The sequence below is a fragment of the Chionomys nivalis genome, chromosome 2 (genome assembly GCF_950005125.1).
Source record: "Chionomys nivalis chromosome 2, mChiNiv1.1, whole genome shotgun sequence".
NCBI lineage: Eukaryota > Metazoa > Chordata > Mammalia > Rodentia > Cricetidae > Chionomys > Chionomys nivalis.
In genome coordinates, this window is record NC_080087.1 from 10,291,589 (window position 1) to 10,313,569 (window position 21,981).

General features: G+C 45.9%; 1 protein-coding gene across 1 annotated transcript in view; it reads left to right on the forward strand.

The window, feature by feature from the left end:
* Positions 1 to 21,981, forward strand: part of Agpat4 (1-acylglycerol-3-phosphate O-acyltransferase 4) — a 98,751-nt gene that overhangs the window by 25,557 nt on the left and 51,213 nt on the right. Inside the window, exon 2 of the mRNA XM_057762904.1 lies at positions 3,025 to 3,284. Within this exon, the coding sequence (XP_057618887.1) occupies positions 3,107 to 3,284 (178 nt within the window). The 5' untranslated portion in view covers positions 3,025 to 3,106. The remainder of the gene's footprint in view (positions 1 to 3,024; positions 3,285 to 21,981) is intronic.

Here is a 21,981-nt window from a genome sequence, read left to right on the forward strand (position 1 = left end):
TGTCTGTCTTATCATCTTTCACTTATTATGCATCATCTATGTCTATTACCTATCATCTATATATCTATTTACCTCTCTATTTTCCCTCTATCGCCTATCATTTATCTACTACTACCTATGAATCTATCATCTATTTGTAAATCTATTATTGATCAATGACCTATCCACCTATCTACCTATCCTCGATCTATCATCTATAAGTTATTACTTTACTATGAGTCTGTTATCTATCTATCTGTCTGTCTGTCTGTCTGTCTATCCGTCTATCCATCTGTCTTTCATCTATCATCTCTCTCCTTTCAACTGCCTCATGCTGGTTCATACATGGGGAAACTGATGGCTGAAGAGGTTAAGCCACCGTCACTGTGTTGATCAATGCGTCTTTATTTACAAAGTTATGACTTAGATACAACTTCATTGTTATGGTTGATCTCTGAATCCCGTAAATTATCATCTGGATCTTCTCAGAAGTAGTGTACAATTCTGTCTCACTCTTGCCTCGTCTGATCACAGACTGTCTAAGTGGCTTTGCTGAGGGGCTTTTCCACAAAGTCTAAGGACTTCCAAGTGGAAAGAAAGACAGACAAAGGATCTTACAGTATTTTCTCTCTAGCTATTTTCATCTCCGCTCAGATATTTATACCATCTTTTTTCAGCCTGACGTGAAATTGGCTAGTTGCCACATTAGAAGAGAAAGTTCTTTTTAATTCAGAATGGCAGGTCCCCCAGACTTTATCTTTTCCACACCAGACATACCTGATACCTCTCTAATGATTTAGTATTCTCTCTCTCTCTCCCTCTCCCTCCCTCTCTCTCTCTCTCTTCCTCTGTTCTTCAGGTGATGCCCTGACTTATTTTGCTTTTGTTTTTCAATTAAGTTTTGATGCATCTCTATAACCAAATACTAGAACCTGGATGATGTCTCAAGAAAAAAGATGTACCTAATTTTCTGTTCTGGAGGTTCTAGAGCATGCTGCTTGCTTCTCCCTGGCTTTTGGTTGTCTTAGTTAGGATTTCTATTGCTGTGATAAAGCACTGTGACCAAGCATCTAAAGCTTCAATCTTTGGTGGACAAACCTTATCCGGACTGCGGAAGTCAAATTAAGTTCCACAGAGCCAAGAAACATTATCTCCCTTGGAATTTTGATTAAAATGGAGTAGCCATGGTAGATCACAGCTTCAAATCCAAGCTACCCAGGGAAACCCCAAGTCTACCCATACCCATACCCATACCCATTACTGAGAGTGCGGGGCCTGTGATGCAGAGGATGGGCCGTGTCTGCTAGGCCAAGCTAACTGCTAAGAAATTGGACCTGCTCTCCCCGTACATTTCTCTCCTTCCGGAAAGGTGTGGGAATTGCACGGGACTGCGGGTGTCTCCCTGAAGTCTTCAGGATGAACCAGCATTCTTCTCGTGCCCTTCCTCATTGTCAAGACCATCTTAAAGTCAGTGCAGATGACCCAACACTGAGCCCCTGCTCTATCTTCCCACTTGAGTGTCCTTTGTGACTCAGAACTTCACTGCAGGCTGCCCTGTCTTTTGCCCTTCAGGGACTGTGTGAGCTGCTGCACAGAGAAATCTGAGTCAGGAGAGCGCCCTCCTCTCCCACGGGCAGAACAGCCTGGACAGGCAGAGGAGAGACTGAAGCCTTAAAGTCAGCTACCAATTACCATAACCTATGGAGGTCACCCAGCCTAGGAACTGCCCCTTTCCTTGCTCTGAAAAATGGTTCAGTTGGTAGAGTCCTTGCCTAGGCTTGCCTTAAGCCCTGGGTTTCATCCCCAGAACCAGATGAATCTGGTGTATAGCAGACACCCGTGATCTCAGCATTCAGGAGGTGGGAGCAAAAGGGTCAGGAGTTCAAGGTCACCATTCTTGGCTACTCAGAATTTGAGGTCAACCTGGGGTACACGAGACCCTGTCTGAAAACAAAAGCCTCAACTCATGGAATTCCTGGGCATCTAGGATAAGCTAACAGATGTGAACATCTACAGATCGGTGGTCATGCTAAGCTAACAGATGTAAATATTTATAGATCGGTGGTCATGCCAAGCTAACAGATGTGAACATCTACAGATCGGTCATCTTTTGCATGATAACAAGTTAGCGATTCTAACCTCTGCCAACTGTGAGGAAGTTTTTTCCTAAAGCTTGAGGCTTCCTTGGAAGTCTACAGTCATCTTGGCTCCTAGGAAAAGCGAGCCTGCCTCCACCCTTTCTTCCAAGGCCCTTTCTGCCGAACTGTGAGGTCATTTTATCTTTTTTGTTCCAGACCTGGAGACTGCTTAATGGCATTACACGTCTGGACTCTGTGCTGGCAGAGTTACTTTCTGATTTAACAACTCTTATGGGGTGGGTGCCATATACCTGTACAAATTACATATGTGTATATATATATATATATATATATATATATATATATATATCGCATTATAACCGTACACTGAGGCTTGGCCTAAGGTACTAGGAGTGAAGATGAACCCCCAATTAGGACAGTAGACAACCTGCGGCAGATTGAGTTGTCCACTGTGAACTAGTCTAAGGCTCTTGAGGGTAGAGACAAGCCCAGCTGTGACCCCCGAATATTGTCCGGGGTAATCTTGAATTCTGGGAAGTCCAGCCAGCAGGGAGTGGTGAGGTGAGGTCTGTAAGAAAGCAAGCAGAGGAAAATGGGGAAGGGCTGGGCAAGGCTGTGTTGCCTGAGAAGGCCCAAGCAGGGGCCACTCTGTGAGTCTGGGAATCTATGCCACCGTGGCTGCTGTTTGAATAGCAACTTGAATGATCTTGATCAAGTCGCTTCATTTTTCCAGGCCTGGGACTGGCCCCAGAGGCTGCTGGGAGGATTAACGGGAACACGGTCTTAACAGGGTCTAGACCGACCAACGGGAAGCAATGCCATAGCGATGCCTACTAGACAGAAATGAGTCAGCCTTTAGCTTCCGATGTCTGCTCTTCCTGGAAGTGGGTTCTCTAATATAAAGCACACCATGCTGCTGCTAATGTATAACATTCCTGTGTTTCAGCCTCTTTCCTGAGCCCCGGCTCTCTCACTTCTGGAATTATCTCACCATCCACATTTCTCTACTTTGAGAACTCCCCCACGTCATGGACCTCGTCGGGCTGCTGAAGTCCCAGTTTCTGTGCCACCTGGTCTTCTGCTATGTGTTCATCGCCTCGGGGCTCATTGTCAATGCCATCCAGCTGTGCACACTGGTCCTCTGGCCCATCAACAAGCAGCTGTTCCGCAAGATCAATGGCAGACTGTGCTACTGCGTCTCCAGCCGTAAGACCCGACCCGCACCCTTTGCGCTTGCTTCCTTCCCGAGATGGGAGGCTCGGCTTCTGGTTCCTCACAGGCATTCCGCTAGGCTGGCACACTAGGCTGGGCTGCTGTGCCTTTCTCTTGGTTGCTTTAGATTTGAAATGCCCATTCTACAAAAAATGTCCCCACTCTACAAAAATTATCCTGCCTGTGAGAAATGTCAATAGCACAAACAAAGCTAAGCAGCCACGAAGGGCGAACCGGGAACGGTAGATATATCTCCTATAGCGGCTTCTCCAGCTTTCCTCCTCAGAAGTGAGTGGTCCGTTTCTGCTTAGTTATCCTGATGAAAATAGAATTAATCTATGGCTGGTGTGCACCCGAGAGCAGTGGGCTCTCTCTGGGTCGCAGCCTTGGTTTGCAGTGCTACAAGTCAAGCATACAGGATCTTTAGAAACTAGATGCCAACGAACCATATTGCTCTCTTTTTTCTTCTTCTTATTTTGTGATCATCATAGACATATGTGGCGTTGTAAGAGACAAAACAGTGAAATCCTCAATTCGTTATGGGATGATGTAAGAGAAAAATGGAATGAACTTGACTCTTCACCCAAGTACCCTGTGCTAGTTCCCATTAACTGCACGGTGGTTGTGTTAGTCAGGATCTCTAGATAAAAAGAACTGGTAGAAGGAGTCTTTATATGTAAGTATTCATTCTAATATGACACACACACACACACGAATACGCAAGTATTCATTCTAATAGGACACACACACACACACACACACACAGCTTATTTGAGTGGCTTACAGTCTGTCAGCCAGCTAATCTAATAACGGCTGTTGTCGTAAGCCACACTTTGGGGTGACTTCTCTCACAGTCCAGCCACGACAGGTTCGTGCATTCCAGGGTAGGGGCATGAGGATTAGAAACATTAGGTAGGAGGAACAGAGATAGGAGAGAAACACAGAGACATAGGAGAGTACCAGGAGGGCAACTTAGTGGATACTGAATGCTGAATTAGCCCACGTTTAATTTTCATATGCTTTCATACCCCAATACAAAACGGGAAGAAGGCGAAAGACTCTTTAACGTGACACAAAGTATAACAAGAACAGTTACTTGTTTCAATACTTGAGACATCAAGCCATTATTTCCTGAGTAAAGCATATCTATATTATGTTTTGGGCAGAATATGTAAAGAATACACCTTAGACAAAGTATCCTATAGGCAGTTACTTATGTCAAACCTCCTGTTTTAAAGTGAAGGAGCAGGAATAGGCTGAATCCTCTGACCTTTGGTCAGGCTGGAGCATATCCTCCACTATGGGCCATCTCAATTTCCAAAATACCAAGTAACCACATCCTAGGTCAGAGTTTCTGTTTTGTAGCCACACCCATTGTCAAGAACTTTGAAAGAGCAAAAATAAGCTCAAACTCTCTGACTTCCAGGCAGGGTGGTACAGGCTCACATCTGTGGGCCCTCCACAGGCTCTTTCAATGGAAGTTTCAAGAATCCAGTAGTTGTCCGTTCCATGAGACGGGCTGTCTCAGCTGGTCTTCAGTATATGTCAGGCTCCCCATAAAGCAGGCTCGAGGCTCTGATGCCAGTGAGGGAACGCCTCAGCAGCAGGATAGATGGAGGGCAGGCAAGCAAAGAGCAAAAGCCGCCTTCTTCCATGTTCTTTGTGCAAGCTGCCATTGAGAAGTGTGGCCAGATTTAGGATAGGTCTTCCCACCTCAAAAGACCCGGATTTAAGGTGGGTCTTCCTATTTCAAAAGATTCAAATAACAAAAAATCCCTCAAAGGTGTGCCCAACTGCTTGGGTTTTTAGTTGATTCCAGACATAGTTAAGTTGAGAACCAAGGTTAGCAGATCATTGGAATACAATATTAGCCAGGAAACTGATGTTCATAGAAAGCATCAAAAATGCTTAGCTTTCTTTTATCTTTGTGTGTGTGTACACATATGTGTGCATATGTGTGTGGGTGTACACATATCTGTGCATGTGTGTGTGTGTTTATGCTAAGCTGTTTGAAGCATAACTCATTTGGCCAGAGCTTCCACAAATTGAAAGCAAGGCGGCAGTTTATTGCAACATGTAGTGATGAGTTTTGTTGCTGATAAACACTGAGCTTATATTGTTCCTTAAACTAGAAAATACTGTTTCATTATCAGTTATGTATGTGGCTGAAAATATATTCAAAATGTGGGCCCTATTGGTCAAGCCAAGCAATGAAACTATCTCTGTAGCCTTAGATTATGGCCAAGAGACAAAACTATTATCTTTCCAAAACAAACAAAGAATAATGAAGTCATACTTAAGCATCCTGCTTAAAACAGTGAGTCCTCTTACTGGAGTTTTTTGTTTCTTTTTTTTTTTTTTTGATTTTGAGACAGGATGCCACTATTATAGTTAAAATAATTTTGAACTTGATAATCTTTCTTCCCTGCCTTTTGAAAATTGGGATTCCAGCCATGTGTCACTTACTGTAGGCAGAGACTGCTTGTTTGTTTCCTGGCAGCTCCAACACAAGCACACAGAAAACTGTATTAATTGCAACACTGGTTAGTCTATTAGTTCAGGCTTCTTATTAACTAACTCCTACATCTTAAATGAACCCATTTCTATTAATCTGTGTATTGCCATGAGGCTGTGTCCTATCGGGTAAGGTTCTGGCGTATTTTTCCTTCTGGCGTCTCCCTGACTCTGCCTAATCTCTCTATATATCTCTGTTCAGATTTCCCACCTGGCTATATTCTGCCCTACCATAGGCCCAAAACAGCTTCTTTATTAACCAGTGGTAATAAGACATATTCACAGCATACAGAGGGGAATCCCACATCATGTTACCATGGCCAACTTTATAGTCTAAACTTGTAAACTTTATTATCTTCCAGTGTGTGCATGTCTGTGTGCACATATGTGCATGTGAGTATAGATGTCCACAGAAACCACAAGATCCCATCAGATTAGTTTCTGGTTTTTTTTTTCTTTTTTGTAGTTTTCAATGTCATTGTCTGATTTTGGTGTTACAAGAGTGCTGACTTGATAGAATAAATATGGAAGGGTTTTTTCTATTTTGGTTTTTTGTTTTGTTTTCCTTTGTAATTTGAGAATAAACAGCATCAGTTCTTCAAAAGCTTGGTAAATTCCACAGTGAAGTGTTTGGTCCCAGAAATTTCCTCCTCAGGAGACTTCTGTCAGGTTCTCTCTTGCAGTTCATTGTTTTTTTCTGGTTTTCTGTGTTTATATGGTTCACTTTTAGTACGTTATATGTACCAGAAATTTAGCCGTTTCTTCTAGGTCATCCAAGTTGTTGGCATGTAGTTCTTCATCGCAATCCCTATGACCTTTTGTTTCTGTGGCATCCATTTTAGTGTCTCATTTTTTCCTCCCTGCTTTTAATTATTTTTTGTCTTCTCTCTGCTTTGCTCAGTTAGGGTAGCACCCTGTGTTTTGTTTTGTAAAACAAATCCAGTTTTGTTTCATTTATCTTTCCTATTCTCTTCATTTTGTTTATGTCTTCTCTGATCTGTTACTTCTCTTCTGCTAAGTTTAGGTTTGTTTTGTTCTTGTTTTTCTAGCTCCCTGGTTTGTATCATTGCGTTGTTCACCTGAGTTTTTCCTCCAGATTTGATGTAGGTGCTTGTTTCTGTAAGCTTTGCCTCTTGATTCAGCTTTGGATTCATCCCGAAGGGTTTACTTTGTTGTGTTTCCACTTTTACTTGTTCCAAGCAATTTTGAATATTCTTTTTGATTTCTTCATCAACCCATTGATTGCTCAAGGGTGTGCTCTTCTTTTTAAAACTGTGTTTGTTTATTGTTCTTGGTTGTATGGGTGTGCTCTAGCTATGGCTGGTGATAGGAGTCAGCTCTCCTCTTCCTCCTTGAGACAGGGTCTGCCTTGTTGCTTCTTGCTGCTGCATAGTGCACTCATGCTTGCAACTGAGCTTTGCTGAGATTCTCCGGTCCCAGCTTGCCTCACTGTAGGAATCCTGGGTGGGTCCCACCGGCTGGCTTTCTTTTGTGTGTTCTGGGGCCTCAACTCTGGCACCTGACTGGCATAGCCAGTGCTCCAAGCTGCTCTTTTTTATGGTGAGCCATTTCATTGGCCCAAGGTCATGCCACTCAACTCCCTTAAGTTTATATCATTTCTAAAGTTCTTATTGTTTGAGTTCCAGTTTTATTGTGTTGTTACTAGAGAAGATTTATGATATGGCTGCAATGTATTCAAACTCATTGGCCCTTCTTTGTTTTTTGCTAATCTTTCACACAGGGTTTTGCTATATGTCCAACGCTAGCCTTCAGTTTGAAATCTTTCTGCCTCAGCCTCTGAGTGCTAAGGATTACAGGTCTGCATGGCCACACCAGGTTGTGGCATGTTTTATGCCTAACAAATGCACTGTCCTTTTTTTTTAAATACATTTTATTATTTATTTATGTGTATATATATATATATACCTGAGTGAGTGCAGGTACCCCGGCAAAGGCCGAAAGAGAGCATCCAGTTCCTAGGAACTGCAGTTATAGATGCTGGTGAGCTACCACATGGGTGCTGGGAATCGAACTCAGCTACCTGTAAGAGCAGTCAGTGCCCTGGGCTGTCTCTCCAGCTGCTTGAACAATTTTTTGTATGTTGGCATTTTCAGCCATTTCATGAAACACTTTCTGAGTGTAAATGGACCTCTATGTGATCGATAGTGTATTTTAATTTCAGCGTTTCTTCATGAACTGTTTTTGTTTGGTTCTGTTTAGGTGGTCTATCCACTGACCAAAGTGGGGAGTTGAAGTTCTGATCTGTTACTGCCTGGAATCAACCTCAACCTTTAGACCGGACAGTGTTTGCTTTGTACACTTGAGTGTTCCAGCAATGAGTGCACACATTCTGAATTTACAGTGCTTATTTCTTGTTTTGGTTGATCTTCTACAGTGGCCTTTTGGCCTTTTATGACTTAAAATTTATCTCACCTGGTATAAATACAGCTGTTCAGCTCTCCCTCTGCACGATGCTTGTGATCCTGTTCCTTCAGTTGCAATCTACATGTATCTTTGATAGTGACGTGAGTTTCTTGCAGGCAGCATATCATTGTGTCTTTCTTGTTTTACTTTTTGCTTTTAAAATACCCATGAGCATTTTAGTAATAAAAACTAATAGTGCCAAGTTAATGCTGTTTGGTATTTGTACATTTTACCAGTCTTAGTCTTTTTCTAAAAAATTTTATATGTATGGGTATTTATTATGCCTACACAGCATGTGTGTGCTTGATGCCCACATAGGCCAAAAGAGAGTGTCAGATCCCCAGACCTGGAGTTATAGACATCGTGAGCCACTGTGTGGGTGTTGGCAACTGAACTGGGAACAGTAACTTAACCCCTGAGCCATATCTCCAGCCCAAGGATAGTATCCTTGGTTGGCATTTTTTATTCTTTTGGGAATGTGTAAGTCATTCTCTTCTGAGCTAGATGGTGTCACTGAGAAGTCTGCTGTCATTCTGTTGGGAATTCCCTCACATGTGACGCTTCTTTTTCTATTTATCTGTCTATTTTGTTTTTCCAAGATAGAATTTATCTGTTTATCTCTGGCTCTCCTGGAACTCACTCTGTATCCCAGGCTGGCCTCAAACTCAGAGATTGCCCTGCCTCTGTCTCTTGAGTGCTGGGATTAAAGGCGTGCGCCACCACTGCTCAGCTTTTCCTTTTATTTTTGAAAGTCTTTGTCTTGCACTTGTGTTGCCTGTGATATTCCTCAGAGAACATCATAAGTTGTTGGGGAATATTATTTTAAGGTGTGTTACTTTTGTTTATGCTGTAGAACATTTGTTTAATGACATAAAGATGTGCTGCTTTTGTTTATGCTGCATTTGTTAACTCTGTGAAGCTGTGATTTGTTGCCTGTCCAAAACACCTGATGGGTCTAATAAAGAGCTGAATAGCCAATAGCAAGGCAGGAGCAAGGTTACGTGGGGTGGCAGGCAGAGAGAATAAATAGAAGGGGAACAGAGGAAGAAGGGGAGAAATGAGAGAACAAGGGGAAGAGGACATCAGGGGCCGGCCGGCCAGTCTCCAGCTACTGAATAAGCATGAAAGGAAGATATACAGGAGTAAGAAAAGGAAAACGCCCAGAAGCCAAAGGTAGATGGGATAATTTAAGAAAAGCTGGCTAGAAATAAGCTAAGCTAAGGCCGGGCATTCTTAAGAATAAGCTTCTGTGTGTGATTTATTTCCCCAAGGACCAAAAGCGTAAAGAGAAAGAATAAAAAACAACCAACAACAAGTCCTTTGATTGTCCTGCATCTGGATGCTCATACATATTTTTTTTTCCAAATTTAGCTCCAATTTTAATATTTTATTGTATAGATTGTGCGCTGCCTCGTCTCTGTTCTGGCTAGAGCACCTTTCGTATGAATATTTGCTTTCTGATGTCACAACTGTCTCATGTGCTTTTCTTTGTGTAGCTGGGTTATATCAGAAGATCTTTCTGTGAACAAATTCTCCTGCTTGGTCTAGTCTCCTGTTGAGGCTCTCAGCTGTCCTCTCATTTGCTTTTGCTTGCTTGCTTTTTAGTTCATTGCTTTCTTCAGCCCTAAAGTTTTTTATTTTACATACTAATCCTGGTTTCCCCTCCCTCTCCCCTCACCTTCCTCCCACATCTGCTCCTCAGAGACTCTAAGGCCTCCCATGGGGAGTCAACTGAATTCTGTTGTATCACCAAGTTGAGGAAGAACCAAGGCACTCTCCCTCGTGTCTAGACTGAGCAAGGTTTCTCTTCATAGGAAATGGGCTCCAAAAAGCCAGGTCATTCACAGGGATTGGTCTTGGTCCTACTGCCAGTCAGCCCCTAAGTTTTGTAGAACCCAGTCCCTGCTGAATTCATCATTCAAGTCATGAGTTATGATTTTGTTGTTGTTGTTGATTGGGTGAGGGGAGGAGAGAGTGAATCACACCCTGTGGACCACACTCTCCTTCCCTAGGAACCATGCTGGCTCCTCACAGAGCGCTCACCCCTTTTCCATTCATGCCCCTGCAGAAATGATTGTCCTGCTTGACCTAAAGCTCACGAGCTGTGTCTTGGGGAAATTGGGATGGCGCACATGGGACATCCCAAGACAGCAAGTCTTCGGTATATTTAGATGGCTTATTCTTAATTTAACTCAGCCCTGAAAGGCCAATTTTCTTGAATAGTTAATTCTGGAGTTTCGTTTGAATTTGTTCTGAATATTTTATTTGTAATGCTAAAAAAAAATATCTTTCTTTCTAAATTGTGACTTATTTTAACTTCTACCAGAAACGAGTATATTAAAGTACCCTCCAGATAAATATCTCCATAATCAATCCCGCTCTCAGACATGAGCCTGAACTGGCTGCTGACTTCTAGCTCCAATGAGAAGTCTAACTCGTAGCCATCTGTTTGAAATGTGGACAGGGCTCATAACAGTGCTGACAGATATGGCCTCAAACTTGAAATGGGCAGATTTTAGAATCACCTGAAGTATATGAAGACTTCTAAATGTGATTTTTAAAAAAAAGTACAACCAGCATTGCTTTGGTAAACCTCATTTCAAATGGAGCCCTCCCCCTGTTGTAGCGTGTGAAAATATCTTTAAAAATGTAGTCTTCACCTCAGTCAGCTATCCTCTCTCCCATAGTTATACATACCCTCCCTTCACACAGCTGCAGTTCCTCCTACTTTAGATTCTGACGAATGTTTCCTTTTTCTGCACCACTGTAGGTGCCTAAATACTAGAACCACATGAGAATAAAGCCGATGACATGGATAGGCACGCTGTGTGGTACTGGGCTGAATGGGTGTTTGTATCCAGTAAGCCATGGACAACAGACTAGAGATTTCTAGTCTTAAAAGTCTGGACATTCTTGGCATGTGTGTAAAACCCTCCCGAGTGAACATCAAGCATCAGAATAGTCTCAGATGTATTTGTGAACTCCGAGTTGGTGAAGGGAACTCTGAATAAGGGTGTTACTGTCATATTTTTTCCTCATAAGTATTTCTTGAAATTTACAAACTAAGGCACATATACAGGATGATGGGATTGCAAGATGGCTGACTAGAAGTGTTTCTCTACAGAAAAGGAGGGAAACAAATATCAAACAGTTGTTCTCACTGTCTCAGTCACCCCCAGAGTCCTGTGGGGATGTAGGGGTGCACACACAAAATCGATTTTAAAGGGACTGAGCTGCATAACACCTTTCTTCAATATACCCCAGAGATTATCCCTAAAGAAAGAGGGACTTTTCCCAGTAAGCAAACGGCCTCAAGACATAGACACCACAAGTTTGGCCACTGGAGGGGCATGAAGCCTTTGCAGGGCCCTGCACCCTGTGCTGGAGCTGCTGAGTTACCACACTGCTACATAGTTCTACAGGACAGCCTGCCATAGACCCTGCCTGATGCAGATTCATGCTGCAAAATGCTCCTGAGAGGAGCCCAGCAAGGGTTCTGTGAAGTGACCAGGTAGCTTTCTCCAACTACTTCATCTTGGCCCTTAAACCAGCCAGGTGGCCCTGCTACCCTCCCACACCACAGGAAGCAGCCTGCTGCCATGCTGAGTAGCTCAGTCCAAAAGCCCCCTGGGAAGCAGACAGGTGGTTGTGTCTACCCACGCTTCCCCACAGAAAGCAACTGAGATGCCTCCTAAATAGTTCAGCCCACGGAGATGCCTGGGGAGCAAACAGTTGTACTACTCACCCATCTTTGAACCTCTGCCAGGCGGAGCTTGATCTATCATGTGTCCTGGGAGGTAGTCAAGCTGGGCCGCTCACCATTCTATGACTGGAGTTATCTATCCTTTCTGAGCCAGACACCAGGAAGCACATAGTAAGCCTTCCCTGGGCAGGCCGCCAATCCCCTGCCCCTACACCCCCAGCTCTACTGAAAAGTTCTGCAGAGACACCTTCCCAGTTCAGACCCAGAGATAGGAAACCACCCTGGCCATCAGCATGGTCCTGACACACGAAAATGCACATACCTTTCCTACTGGGACAGCTACACACACCTACATGTGTTTATTGACCCCAAAGCCAAGCAACATTACACCCAGGGCAGTCAGCAAACTGTTCCAATTAACAGCTGCATCCCAGAAATCCTACGACTCCTCCCCTTTACCCCCCCTCCCCCAGCTCAGTCCTCTGTCACTCACACGCTGCCAGCGTTTATTACAGGTGTCAAGTACTGTGCCAGCTTCAGAACAAGGCCAACATAGCCTGCTCAAGCTGCACCCCACACGTTGTTGGAAGAGTCTTTAATGAACTGATCTTCCAGACGAGCAAATGGCAATGTGGGGACACAAGATAAAGAAACACAATAAACAAGAGAAACTTTGATTGCTGCTCAGGAAACATGGCAACTCCTTCCAGTAGACTAGAAAGAAAAAGAGATGAATTGCCTGAAAAGAATTCAAAATGGGAGTTATAAAGAAACTCTCAATGAGATACAAAATGATACAGAAAAGACACTGGCTAAGAATCACAAGTTGGCCTCTTGCTCTTCTCTCTTCTCTCTCTTGCTTCTCTTCTTCCCCTTGTCCCTTCCCTGTCCTCACTGTGTCTGCGCGCCTCTCGTAGCCCCACCCTTTCAGAGCTCATGGGTTCCATCTGATGCATCTGCTTAGATCTCCACAGCGCCCCCTATCTGCTATCCCAGTGGTAGGAGCAGAGTCAGGTTTTATCTTGTTTTCCTCACTTTCTCTGAAAAGCTGCAGAAGGTCAGGCTGTAGGACACTCTCCTGAGCTTTGGTTCTCCAGCCGATGGGTCACTATCCGGGCAGCAGCTTGGTCAGCAGAGAGCTGTGCCATGCTGCTCTGGCTCACCTTCCTATATATTCTCTCCAAGTTAAGATTAAAGTCTGCTCTTGGAGTCTAATGGTTTCTTCTGGCACATGAGTCACTGGGAGCAGAGAATCTGTGGCTCCATCATTTGCAGCTGATCCACTAAGAGAAAGCAGATTAAATTGTTTCCCGGGGTTGGACCTTGGTCACATTTGATTGTCATCTTCCTTTCCTCTGTTAAATATTCTAGCTCCCTGTTGTCACCAGTGTGTCCTGGGCAGCATCCAGCTCTGACGGAGCTCACGTACCGAAGAGCACAGTGGCCTTGGTGACAGATAAAGTATGGACACCGTAGTCACCAGCAGAACACAGGGAGCAGAGAATGTCCATCTAGTGGCTAGGGCCAAGCTCACGGATGATAATTCCTGAGTGATTGGCCTGGTGGGAGCGGGGAGGCTGACTGGTAGGCAGTGCTGTGCCATTCTGTTCCTAGATTGCTGTGCTGTATAGACAGAAAGTACTAAGTCGGTCTCGCCCTGTGTGCTGAGGGTGGAGGAGAGTGGAAGGAGCCCACTGAGCAAGCTCCTGGGAGGTGAAAAAGGAAGCCGGTTGTAGGCTGTGGGATGGAGGTGGGATCTCACTGCCTTTGTACTGTGACCTGTGTGTGGGTCACGACCCGCTTGATGTGAGGGTCAAATATCAGGTAGCCTGTATCACATATTTACATTATGATTCATGACAGTAGCAAAAACTACAGCTATGAAGTAGCAACAAAAAAATTTATGGCTGGGGTCACCACAGCATGAGGAACCGTCTTCAAGGGTCTCAGCGTTAGGAAGGTTGAGAACCCCTGCTCCAGGGGATCTGTGCTTTTTAATCTCTAGGGAAAGGAGGCTGAGACAGGCTCGTCTTGAGATTATATTTTCATTTTTTTTCTTACACTATAAACAAAACAACCAGAAAACTTAGTGGTCTATTAATGTCTATTAGTGTCAGGGGAATAAAGCTTGTGAGGAGGGCTAAGATGGAGCAGCTATTTTAGAAAAGACTGAGGAAATAAAACAAAAACAACTCAGCCTCAATCCCAGCTCTGGGACCTGGCTGCCAAGTCCACTGTTCCTGTGCCCACACAGGAGAGTTCATGAGCTATGCTGCTGCTGGCTACAGAGTCCCTCCTGTGTGCAAGTCTAAGAGGGAAGGAGAGAGACAACCTGCAACGTTAGGATGTCAAACAGAATATTCTAAAGATTGTTTACTGTGTATGTATGTGTGTTTGTGTTTGAATGTTAGTTTGTGCACCAGAGTTCATGTGCCCATGAGGTCAGAAGTATTAGATTCCCACTGGAACTGGGGTTACAGGTGGCTGTGAGCTGCCTGATGTGGGTGCTGGGGACTGAATCCCGGTCCTCTGCAAGAGCAGTACATGCTTTTAGCCCCAGAGCCCTTTCTATAGACTCTAAATAAAATATTCTGCCTACCTGCTTACAGGCCAACATCTGACCGGCCACAGAAACCTCAGTCCAAATGATAGGACCTCAATTGGTGGTGGAAGATGCAGAATGAGGTGCTGTGTATAAAGTGTTTCCTAAATTGCTTAAAGTGGGGCTGGAGATATATCTCAGTGGGTAGAGTACTTGCCTCGAATGCAAGACACCCTGGGTTAGATCCTGGGCACTCACGGAAATCAAGTGTGCTGATGCCTGAGTTCAAGGTCATCCTTGGCTATAAAACTGACTTGAAATTAGACTAGGGTGGTGTGGAATATTAATCACGAAACATGTGTTGCGTTTGTTTATGCAGTAGACTATTAACGATGTAAAGGTGTGTTACATTTGTTTATGCTGCATTTATTTAACGGTGTAAAGATGTGTTGCATCTGTTTCACCTTGCCTGCCTCAGGCACCTGAGTGGTCTAATATAAAGCTGAACAGCCAATAGTTAGGCAGAAGAGGGATAGGTGGGGCTGGTGGGCAGAGATAAGTGTGGGGAAGGGGAGGAAATCTAGCCTTGAGAGAAAGAAGAGAGAACAAGGGAGAAAGGGAGACACCAGAGGCCAGACAGACGCCAACTAGTGAGATGAACAGACAGGTTTTCTCTCTGTAGGACGTACAGAGATAAAGGTAAAAGACCCCCGAGGTAAAACATAAAGAGAAACAGATTAAAATAAAAACTGAACTCAGGCCAAGCGTTCAAAACGAAAAATAAGTCTCCTTATCATGATTTGGGAGCTAGTTGGTGGCTCAAAGAAAAAGCCTGGCACACTAGGGTATGTGAGATCTTGCCTCAAGGAACAAACGAGTAAGTAAGGAAGTGGATTTTAAGATGAAGTTCAGAACTGTGCGGGTCAGTAGCTCGAGGAGACTGGGAAAACCTGCCTTTTTCTTCCCGTTATGGTTTGTTACTTGGGCAACTTTGGAAACTCCATATGTTTGATAGAGAGAGGACTGGATGGAATTGACGGGGAGCCCCATGCTTTGAATACAGTGTTTTGATTTGTTGCTGTGTTTCATCACAGGAAGGTATTTATACCACCTTTCTGTACCCCAACTCCACATGACCCTGGAGGTCACTTGTCTCGTGTTTGTAGTCGGCTTTTCCGCAGTGGCTGAGCCCGGGAGGAGCAAGTTCTGGATATCACTTAAAGGACTTGCTTGGGTCCTTCCTGGGATAGGTCGATTCTCTTGCCTCTAGCATAGTGGACACTTAAGGAGTGTCTCAGGGAGGTGGAGCAGGTCTGGGAGAGGCTGTCCTGTTCCTATCTGAAGGGGGCGCTCAGGGCTCAGTGCCTTGCCCATCACAGCCTCAGTAAGGCTGAGAGGAAGGAAATGGCCCTGTGGTGTCTAAAGACACTGGGTTGGTGGTACTGATGCAGGGGACAGAGGGGGTCCAAAATGGATGACCATAGGAAACAGGAGTCCGTTCTTGTCATCCCGAGGGAAGTGGAGTTTTCACCCAGTCAGAGCCCCCAGCACAGTTTTTAAGCTGTTCCATCTTCAGGCTGGATCCGTTCCTTCCCTGGGTCATCTTTGTCACGGTAAAGTATCAACAGGAACTTCTGTAGATGAGGGTTCTGGAAGAGAAACAATCTGTGGCCCATGGGAAATACTGGATCAGAGGAACTCAGCTCCTGGACCTCGGAGGCAGTTGTGGTGACTGGTGGCTGCTGTGGTGGCTGTAGTTTCTTTCTGTTCTGTCCCCTCCCTCCCCTGGTGTAGGGGTGTGGCTGCCAAGGCCCTGCTGAGGTAGACCTGAGTATGAACCTCCTTTCCTCACTGGCTAACAGCCTTTTCTGCGTCATTTTGATGCAGCAAATTGCAAAGCAAAACTCCCTCCTCCCCTTTTTTTAAGTAAGAATTTCACTTCCTGCTTCCTCTAGGGAGCTCTTATGAGGAAGGGCAGATGACAGGCGCGTGACCTGTGTACCAGGTCCATTGAGGTGGAGGTGGGACCAGGGTGATGCTCTGGGTGAGAGACCTGCTCATCGTCACATTGCTGATGTGTGAATTCAGAACTAACACAATCCAGCACCTCCCGCTCTTCTGATCTGGGGAAGCGGGAATCAACTGAAGGTGGTCGCTTCTTCAAGCCTGTCAAGGGGCACCAGAGAAACAGTAGCCCTGTGAGGCCAGGCCCAGGCCCGTCTCTTGGACAGGCAGACACTTTTGAGTGTGGTGGAGAATAGGCTCACGAGCTGGTGGTGTGTAGAGTTAAAGACAAGAGATCATCTGGACACCTACCTAGTTGGAAACTAAGGAGCCCTGGGAGCAAGCAGCCCTGGCTGGTGTGGGGAGGAGGACCAGACACACCCTGAGCATCAGCTCACTCTGGATTCTAGGCTTGCTCTCTGGGGACTCAGCAGGAACCCCACCACCTACGGAGCTCCCAGCAGTGTCTCTAGAGGGTGGAGGTGTTCTCAGCTGGGTCCCAGAGAGAGGGACGCTCTAGGGAGGCTTGTGGGGAACTCCAAGAGAAGGAACTGGGAGGAACCCCATTGGCAGACACCATGAGGAACGAATGTCACCCCTGTTCCCTGTGCTGCAGCCTTGCTAAGGATCGTACAATTCAGCCAGTCCCAATCTAGACTTGTCTAGGGCTTCAAAACTAGTCCAGATAATTGCCTAGACTGCCTTCCGATGCACTGAAGCCACCTGGGCACGTGGACTCACACTAGGCCCTAGGACAAGGCTCTGCTGTGCCAGGGAGTATGCCCACTGCCAGGGCCTCTTAGGCCAGATGGCTAAAGGCTCCATCCTACCCTGGTTCCACCTAAGGGGTATTTGTCACCAGCTGACAAATGGACAGTGGGTGGAAAGACACCCGAAGGCAGGCACTCTTCCCACAAATCCCATCAGGGACCCAGGCCTTACCAGTGGTTCCTGCCTGATTAGGAATACTTGTACCTCCGGGTAGCCCACCCACCCCTAACCCATTGAATCATGTTTACTGGATTGTAGGCTGGTTCTGGGACAGGTGGTATTGGCGGGCATTGTGATGGCTATTCTTGATTGTCAGCTTGACTGCATATAGAATTTTAATTAAGCCAAAAGCTGGGCACACTTGTGAGGAATTTTCAGGTAATTGGATCACTGAGGTAGTAAGACCCACCCTCAATCTAGGCCATACCTTCTCCTGGCAGCTAATATAAGGACATGGAAGACAGCAGCTCCCCCTCCCTCCGTCCCTCCGTCCCTCCCTCCCTCCGTCCCTCCCTCCCTCCGTCCCTCCCTCCCTCCGTCCCTCCCTCCCTCCGTCCCTCCCTCCCTCCGTCCCTCCCTCCCTCCGTCCCTCCCTCCCTCTTCTGCTTCTCTAGAGAAACCAATGCAATGCAGGCATTAAGACAGTGTTTTCCTAAAGCATGCATTGACCTGCATCACTGCTAGTCTTTGGAGCCCTGAGCAGAGGGTTGCAGGAGGCCTGGGACAGGTGGGTATGAAGCAGGATTACACATGAGCTAGGCACATGTGGCTCTATGCTGTAGAGAGGCAACCAGGGGTTAGCTAGTTTCTGTTCCCATCATCCCATTTTCTCTGGAGTACCCATACTGTGCCCCTGTACCTCTGAAGCTGATCATAGCCCAGGTGGTAAAGAATGGGCATTACCCTTGCTCGGGTGGGCAGAGTCCTGTCCAGGCTTAATGACAACCAGAGGAAAGCAAACTTCTCTCCTTTTTTTGTGTTTTTGCATAAAAGGGCCTGGGAGATGAGGTCCTATCAGATAGGCCGCATGCTGTGTTGTCCCAGATCCTGAATTCTGTATTCTGAATCTCAAGAGAGACCTACCCTGGCTCAATTAAGCTGTGTTGTTGCTCCCCGGTCACTGTGGTGCCACCACTAGTGATATGATTTTGTTTAACATGAGCTCATTACAAAAGTAGCCTTTGTGCCAACACCTCTGTCAGCTTCAGGGAAAGGAGGACGGCCTGGGGTTGATTTCTGGGAATACCGTCCGTGTGTGGTTGGGTAGCTCGTCTATCAAGTGATATTGCATGCTGTGTGGCAACAGGTCCGGCTATTTGCAGCAAACTGAACCGTCTATAGCTTCACACTAGGATGCAAACTAACAGAAGAGTGGAAACAAGGGCCTTGAATTTTTTAAGTTATTTTTTATGCGTTCATGTTTGTGTGTAGTTGTGTGTACGCGTGCATGTGAAGGACAAAGACAACATTGTCCCTCAGTCACTGCGGCGTCTCACTGAACCTGGGGCTTGCTGAGTTGGCTAACTGGGCTGGCTAGCCTCACCTGGGTTCCTTCAGTCTCTGCCCCTCCGGTCTGACGCCCTCCCCCCTCCGCCATGGCTGGGATTACAGGTGCTTGCTGCTCCTCCCAGATTTTTATACATGAGTGTTGAGTGTCCAACTCAGGACTTTTGTTTGCACAACAAACACTGGGGTTTTCAAGGGCTTAAAAAAGAGTAATTATACTATTATATTAAGTTATATATTTATTTTGAATAATGATCCACTCGTTCCTGCTTTCCCTGAGTGTGTGAGTGTGTGGAGTGTGTGTGTGTCTCTCATATGAATCATTGATCCTTGGTAAAAGAAATGACTTTACATGCTTATAACAGAGAGATGTTTACAATGTAAAGTTTACGGTTAGACCCACTAAAGAGCCAGCGAATTTGGGATTCAGCTGCTATGCTGAGTGCTATGAACTGGTGCCAGGTTGGCTTAGCTGTTGCTATGGGTTACAGAGAATGATTGTCCTTGTTTTGGGATTTGTTTGGGATGGTGGTAAGCTTCACTGGTGGCTTGGGTTACAGTTTTCGGTTTGGTTTGGAGTTAAATGTGGTGTCTTGGGTGTGGTTTGGGAGACTGAAGTTGCCAGGAAAGAAACTATAAGGTTTCTACTTATACTTCTTTTGTCATAGCAATCTTCTGAGCAGGAGCAAACAGTTTAATATATTCCATAAATTATGAAAAGTACGTTTCACATTTATAAAACTTGTGTATGCTAGTGATACATATTTAATTTTTTAAAGAATGAAAAATATTTGAAAGATATTGTGGTTAGCCTGGAGCGTTTGTTTTACTATACCAGAGAGGGAAATAAAATGACTTAATTAGCCATTAAGTCGAGTTGGGGTAAAGTTCTTAGCAGGCCCAATCCCTCATAGCAAAACATCTCCTGTTTTCCTCCAGGTCACTACTTATCTTGGGTCCTGATGGGATAGGAGGCCTTCCTCTAGGGACCCATACCAGGTTTCCAGGAAGGAGGGAGTTATGGGTAAAAAGCATTCCCCAGCCTCCTCAAATCCTAGGAATGCACGCCACCCTATGACTTAGTGTGTACTGTGCCCCTCCCCCTCCCCTGGTAGAGCTCATGGTGTGGGCAGCCCTGAGCAGAGCAAGCGTCCCCTGTGGTGAAGCTCCCTTTGGATCCTACAGTCTCCCCCTTAACAGCTGTAGACTCCCTAGGAGGAGGGGTTCTTACTATGGAACTAAGGGAACCCTGATATGCATTTTTCCTGTTTTGTTTTTAATTTTGAAACGGGAAAATGGACTTCAACATGCTCTGAAAACAGGAAAGTGAGGGGTGGTCTCAGGTTTTCCCACCTGGTCAGATAAGCACACTCTCAGATGGCAGTGAACAAACATGCTTCTCGGGGAGCCTGCCACCAGGACTGTGCGCAGAGAAAGCTTTTGGGTGGGCTGGAGGGGGTGATGGGGGTGGAGGGATGTGGAAGGAGGTAGATGCTAGGCAGCCCCGGGCGGATGGGCCTGGGGGTGGTCAGAGCAATGTTTCCGTGTCGAAGGACATTTTCTGGGAGAAGTACTCCTCGGAAACATTCTCCTAACCTAAGAAGGCATCTGGAGAAGGCACCCCAAAAGATGAATGCAGAGGCCTCAGCATAGGGTCCACCCGGAATGAAGCAAAGACCCGTAGACTTAGGGAGTTCTCGCTTCCGGGTATTTTGTAGCCTGGCATGAACACAAGAGGTTTCTTCAATGGGGAGGAATTGTTCCCTGTGCCCTCAAGCCATAGAAATCAGCCTGAGCAGGTTGTATCTGCTTCCGTCTGTGTTGAAAGTTTCCCCCAGCTCCTTAAAGGCATCCTTAAGAGACTAAACCCTTAGTGCTTAACAAAAGAATAGGACTTAGTTCAGATCTGTAGGGGGAAAGAAGTTAGGGTAGGAGAAACCAAGCTGTGAAGATGCTGAGCTTTTGCTAGAGAGGATGGGCAGAGGGATGGACACGGTAGGTGTCCATAAACCACGGTGCTTTGAGCTGAACAGAAGTTCTGCAAACACCATGGGGAAAGCCCATGGTTGCGGCCACAGTGCTGCTCTTAGCTTGGGCGGGGGGGGGGGGGGGGGGGGGATGGCCAAGGCGGGGGACGTGGGAAAGACTGATCAGCCCAAGGCACCTCTGTCGGCATTGGTGTCTTGTTCCCCGGGGACGGGGACTAGCCCACCCTACTCATCTGTCTCTCACTTTGCATGTGGAATCTTTTTTTTTTTGTAAGAGGGCAATACCCAGTCAGACCACAAAAGGTCGGTCACCTTAGCTTTGTTCAAAGCGAGGATCCTGAGACTTTAACCAATGCCTACAATTGGACCAAGTTGGTGTTCATCCTTGGTGGGTGTCCTTAAAGCAAGGACAATCGATTCTCCAATAATGCAGGCTCTCCCGTTTAACCTCTGACTCCTTTCTCTTTTATCATGAGCCTCCGCTACTGTTCATTCTCTAGAAAGTGTTTTTGGGAGAATTCTCAGGTGTTGTGTTGGTGTGGATGCTCAGGGTAACATGGCCAGTCACCCTGTGCTTTATAAATATGACCTTGGCGTGGGTTGCATCAGCCAGCAGCTGTGACTGGCAGAAAGAAACCAGTCCTACAAATCCACGGCAATTAATACAAATGAGGTTTCTGTTTCTAGCTTAATCTGGCTGGCTGTTGAAGGTCACTACCCTGTGCACACCAGCCTGCAGGCTGCTGTGTGGAGAATCAGTGGTGGGCGCGCACGTGTGTGTGTGTGTGTGTGTGTGTGTGTGTACCACGTCATTTGCATGAGAATAGTTTGTCACATTGGGGGTTCTTTCCTTTGAATGAAAGGGTGGTCGGGGCATTCAGAGAATTAAGTTAGTCTTCACCAAAGGCAGGTCCTTTCACCGTGTATAGTATGCTCTTCCATGGCTGCGCAGCATGGTCGTCTGGCTACTGTCTCACTGAAAGACCTGCTTCCTTATCTCCCGAGCGCGGTCTTTCTGATGTGTTGTTTAAAACACTTGCCTCTGAGCCACCTGGAACCCAGGTGCTGCCACTCAAACCACTGGTGGTTGATGCATTTCCCTGCCCTCTCCTGGTCTCCTCTAACAATGGTCATTTCCAGATGAAAACTGCACACTCTAGGGTCAGTGGGTTAGGTTAGGGGTGAGATCCAGAGTCGACATCTCCTGCTATCCTGGCCCTGGAGGGGGCCCCCTTTCCT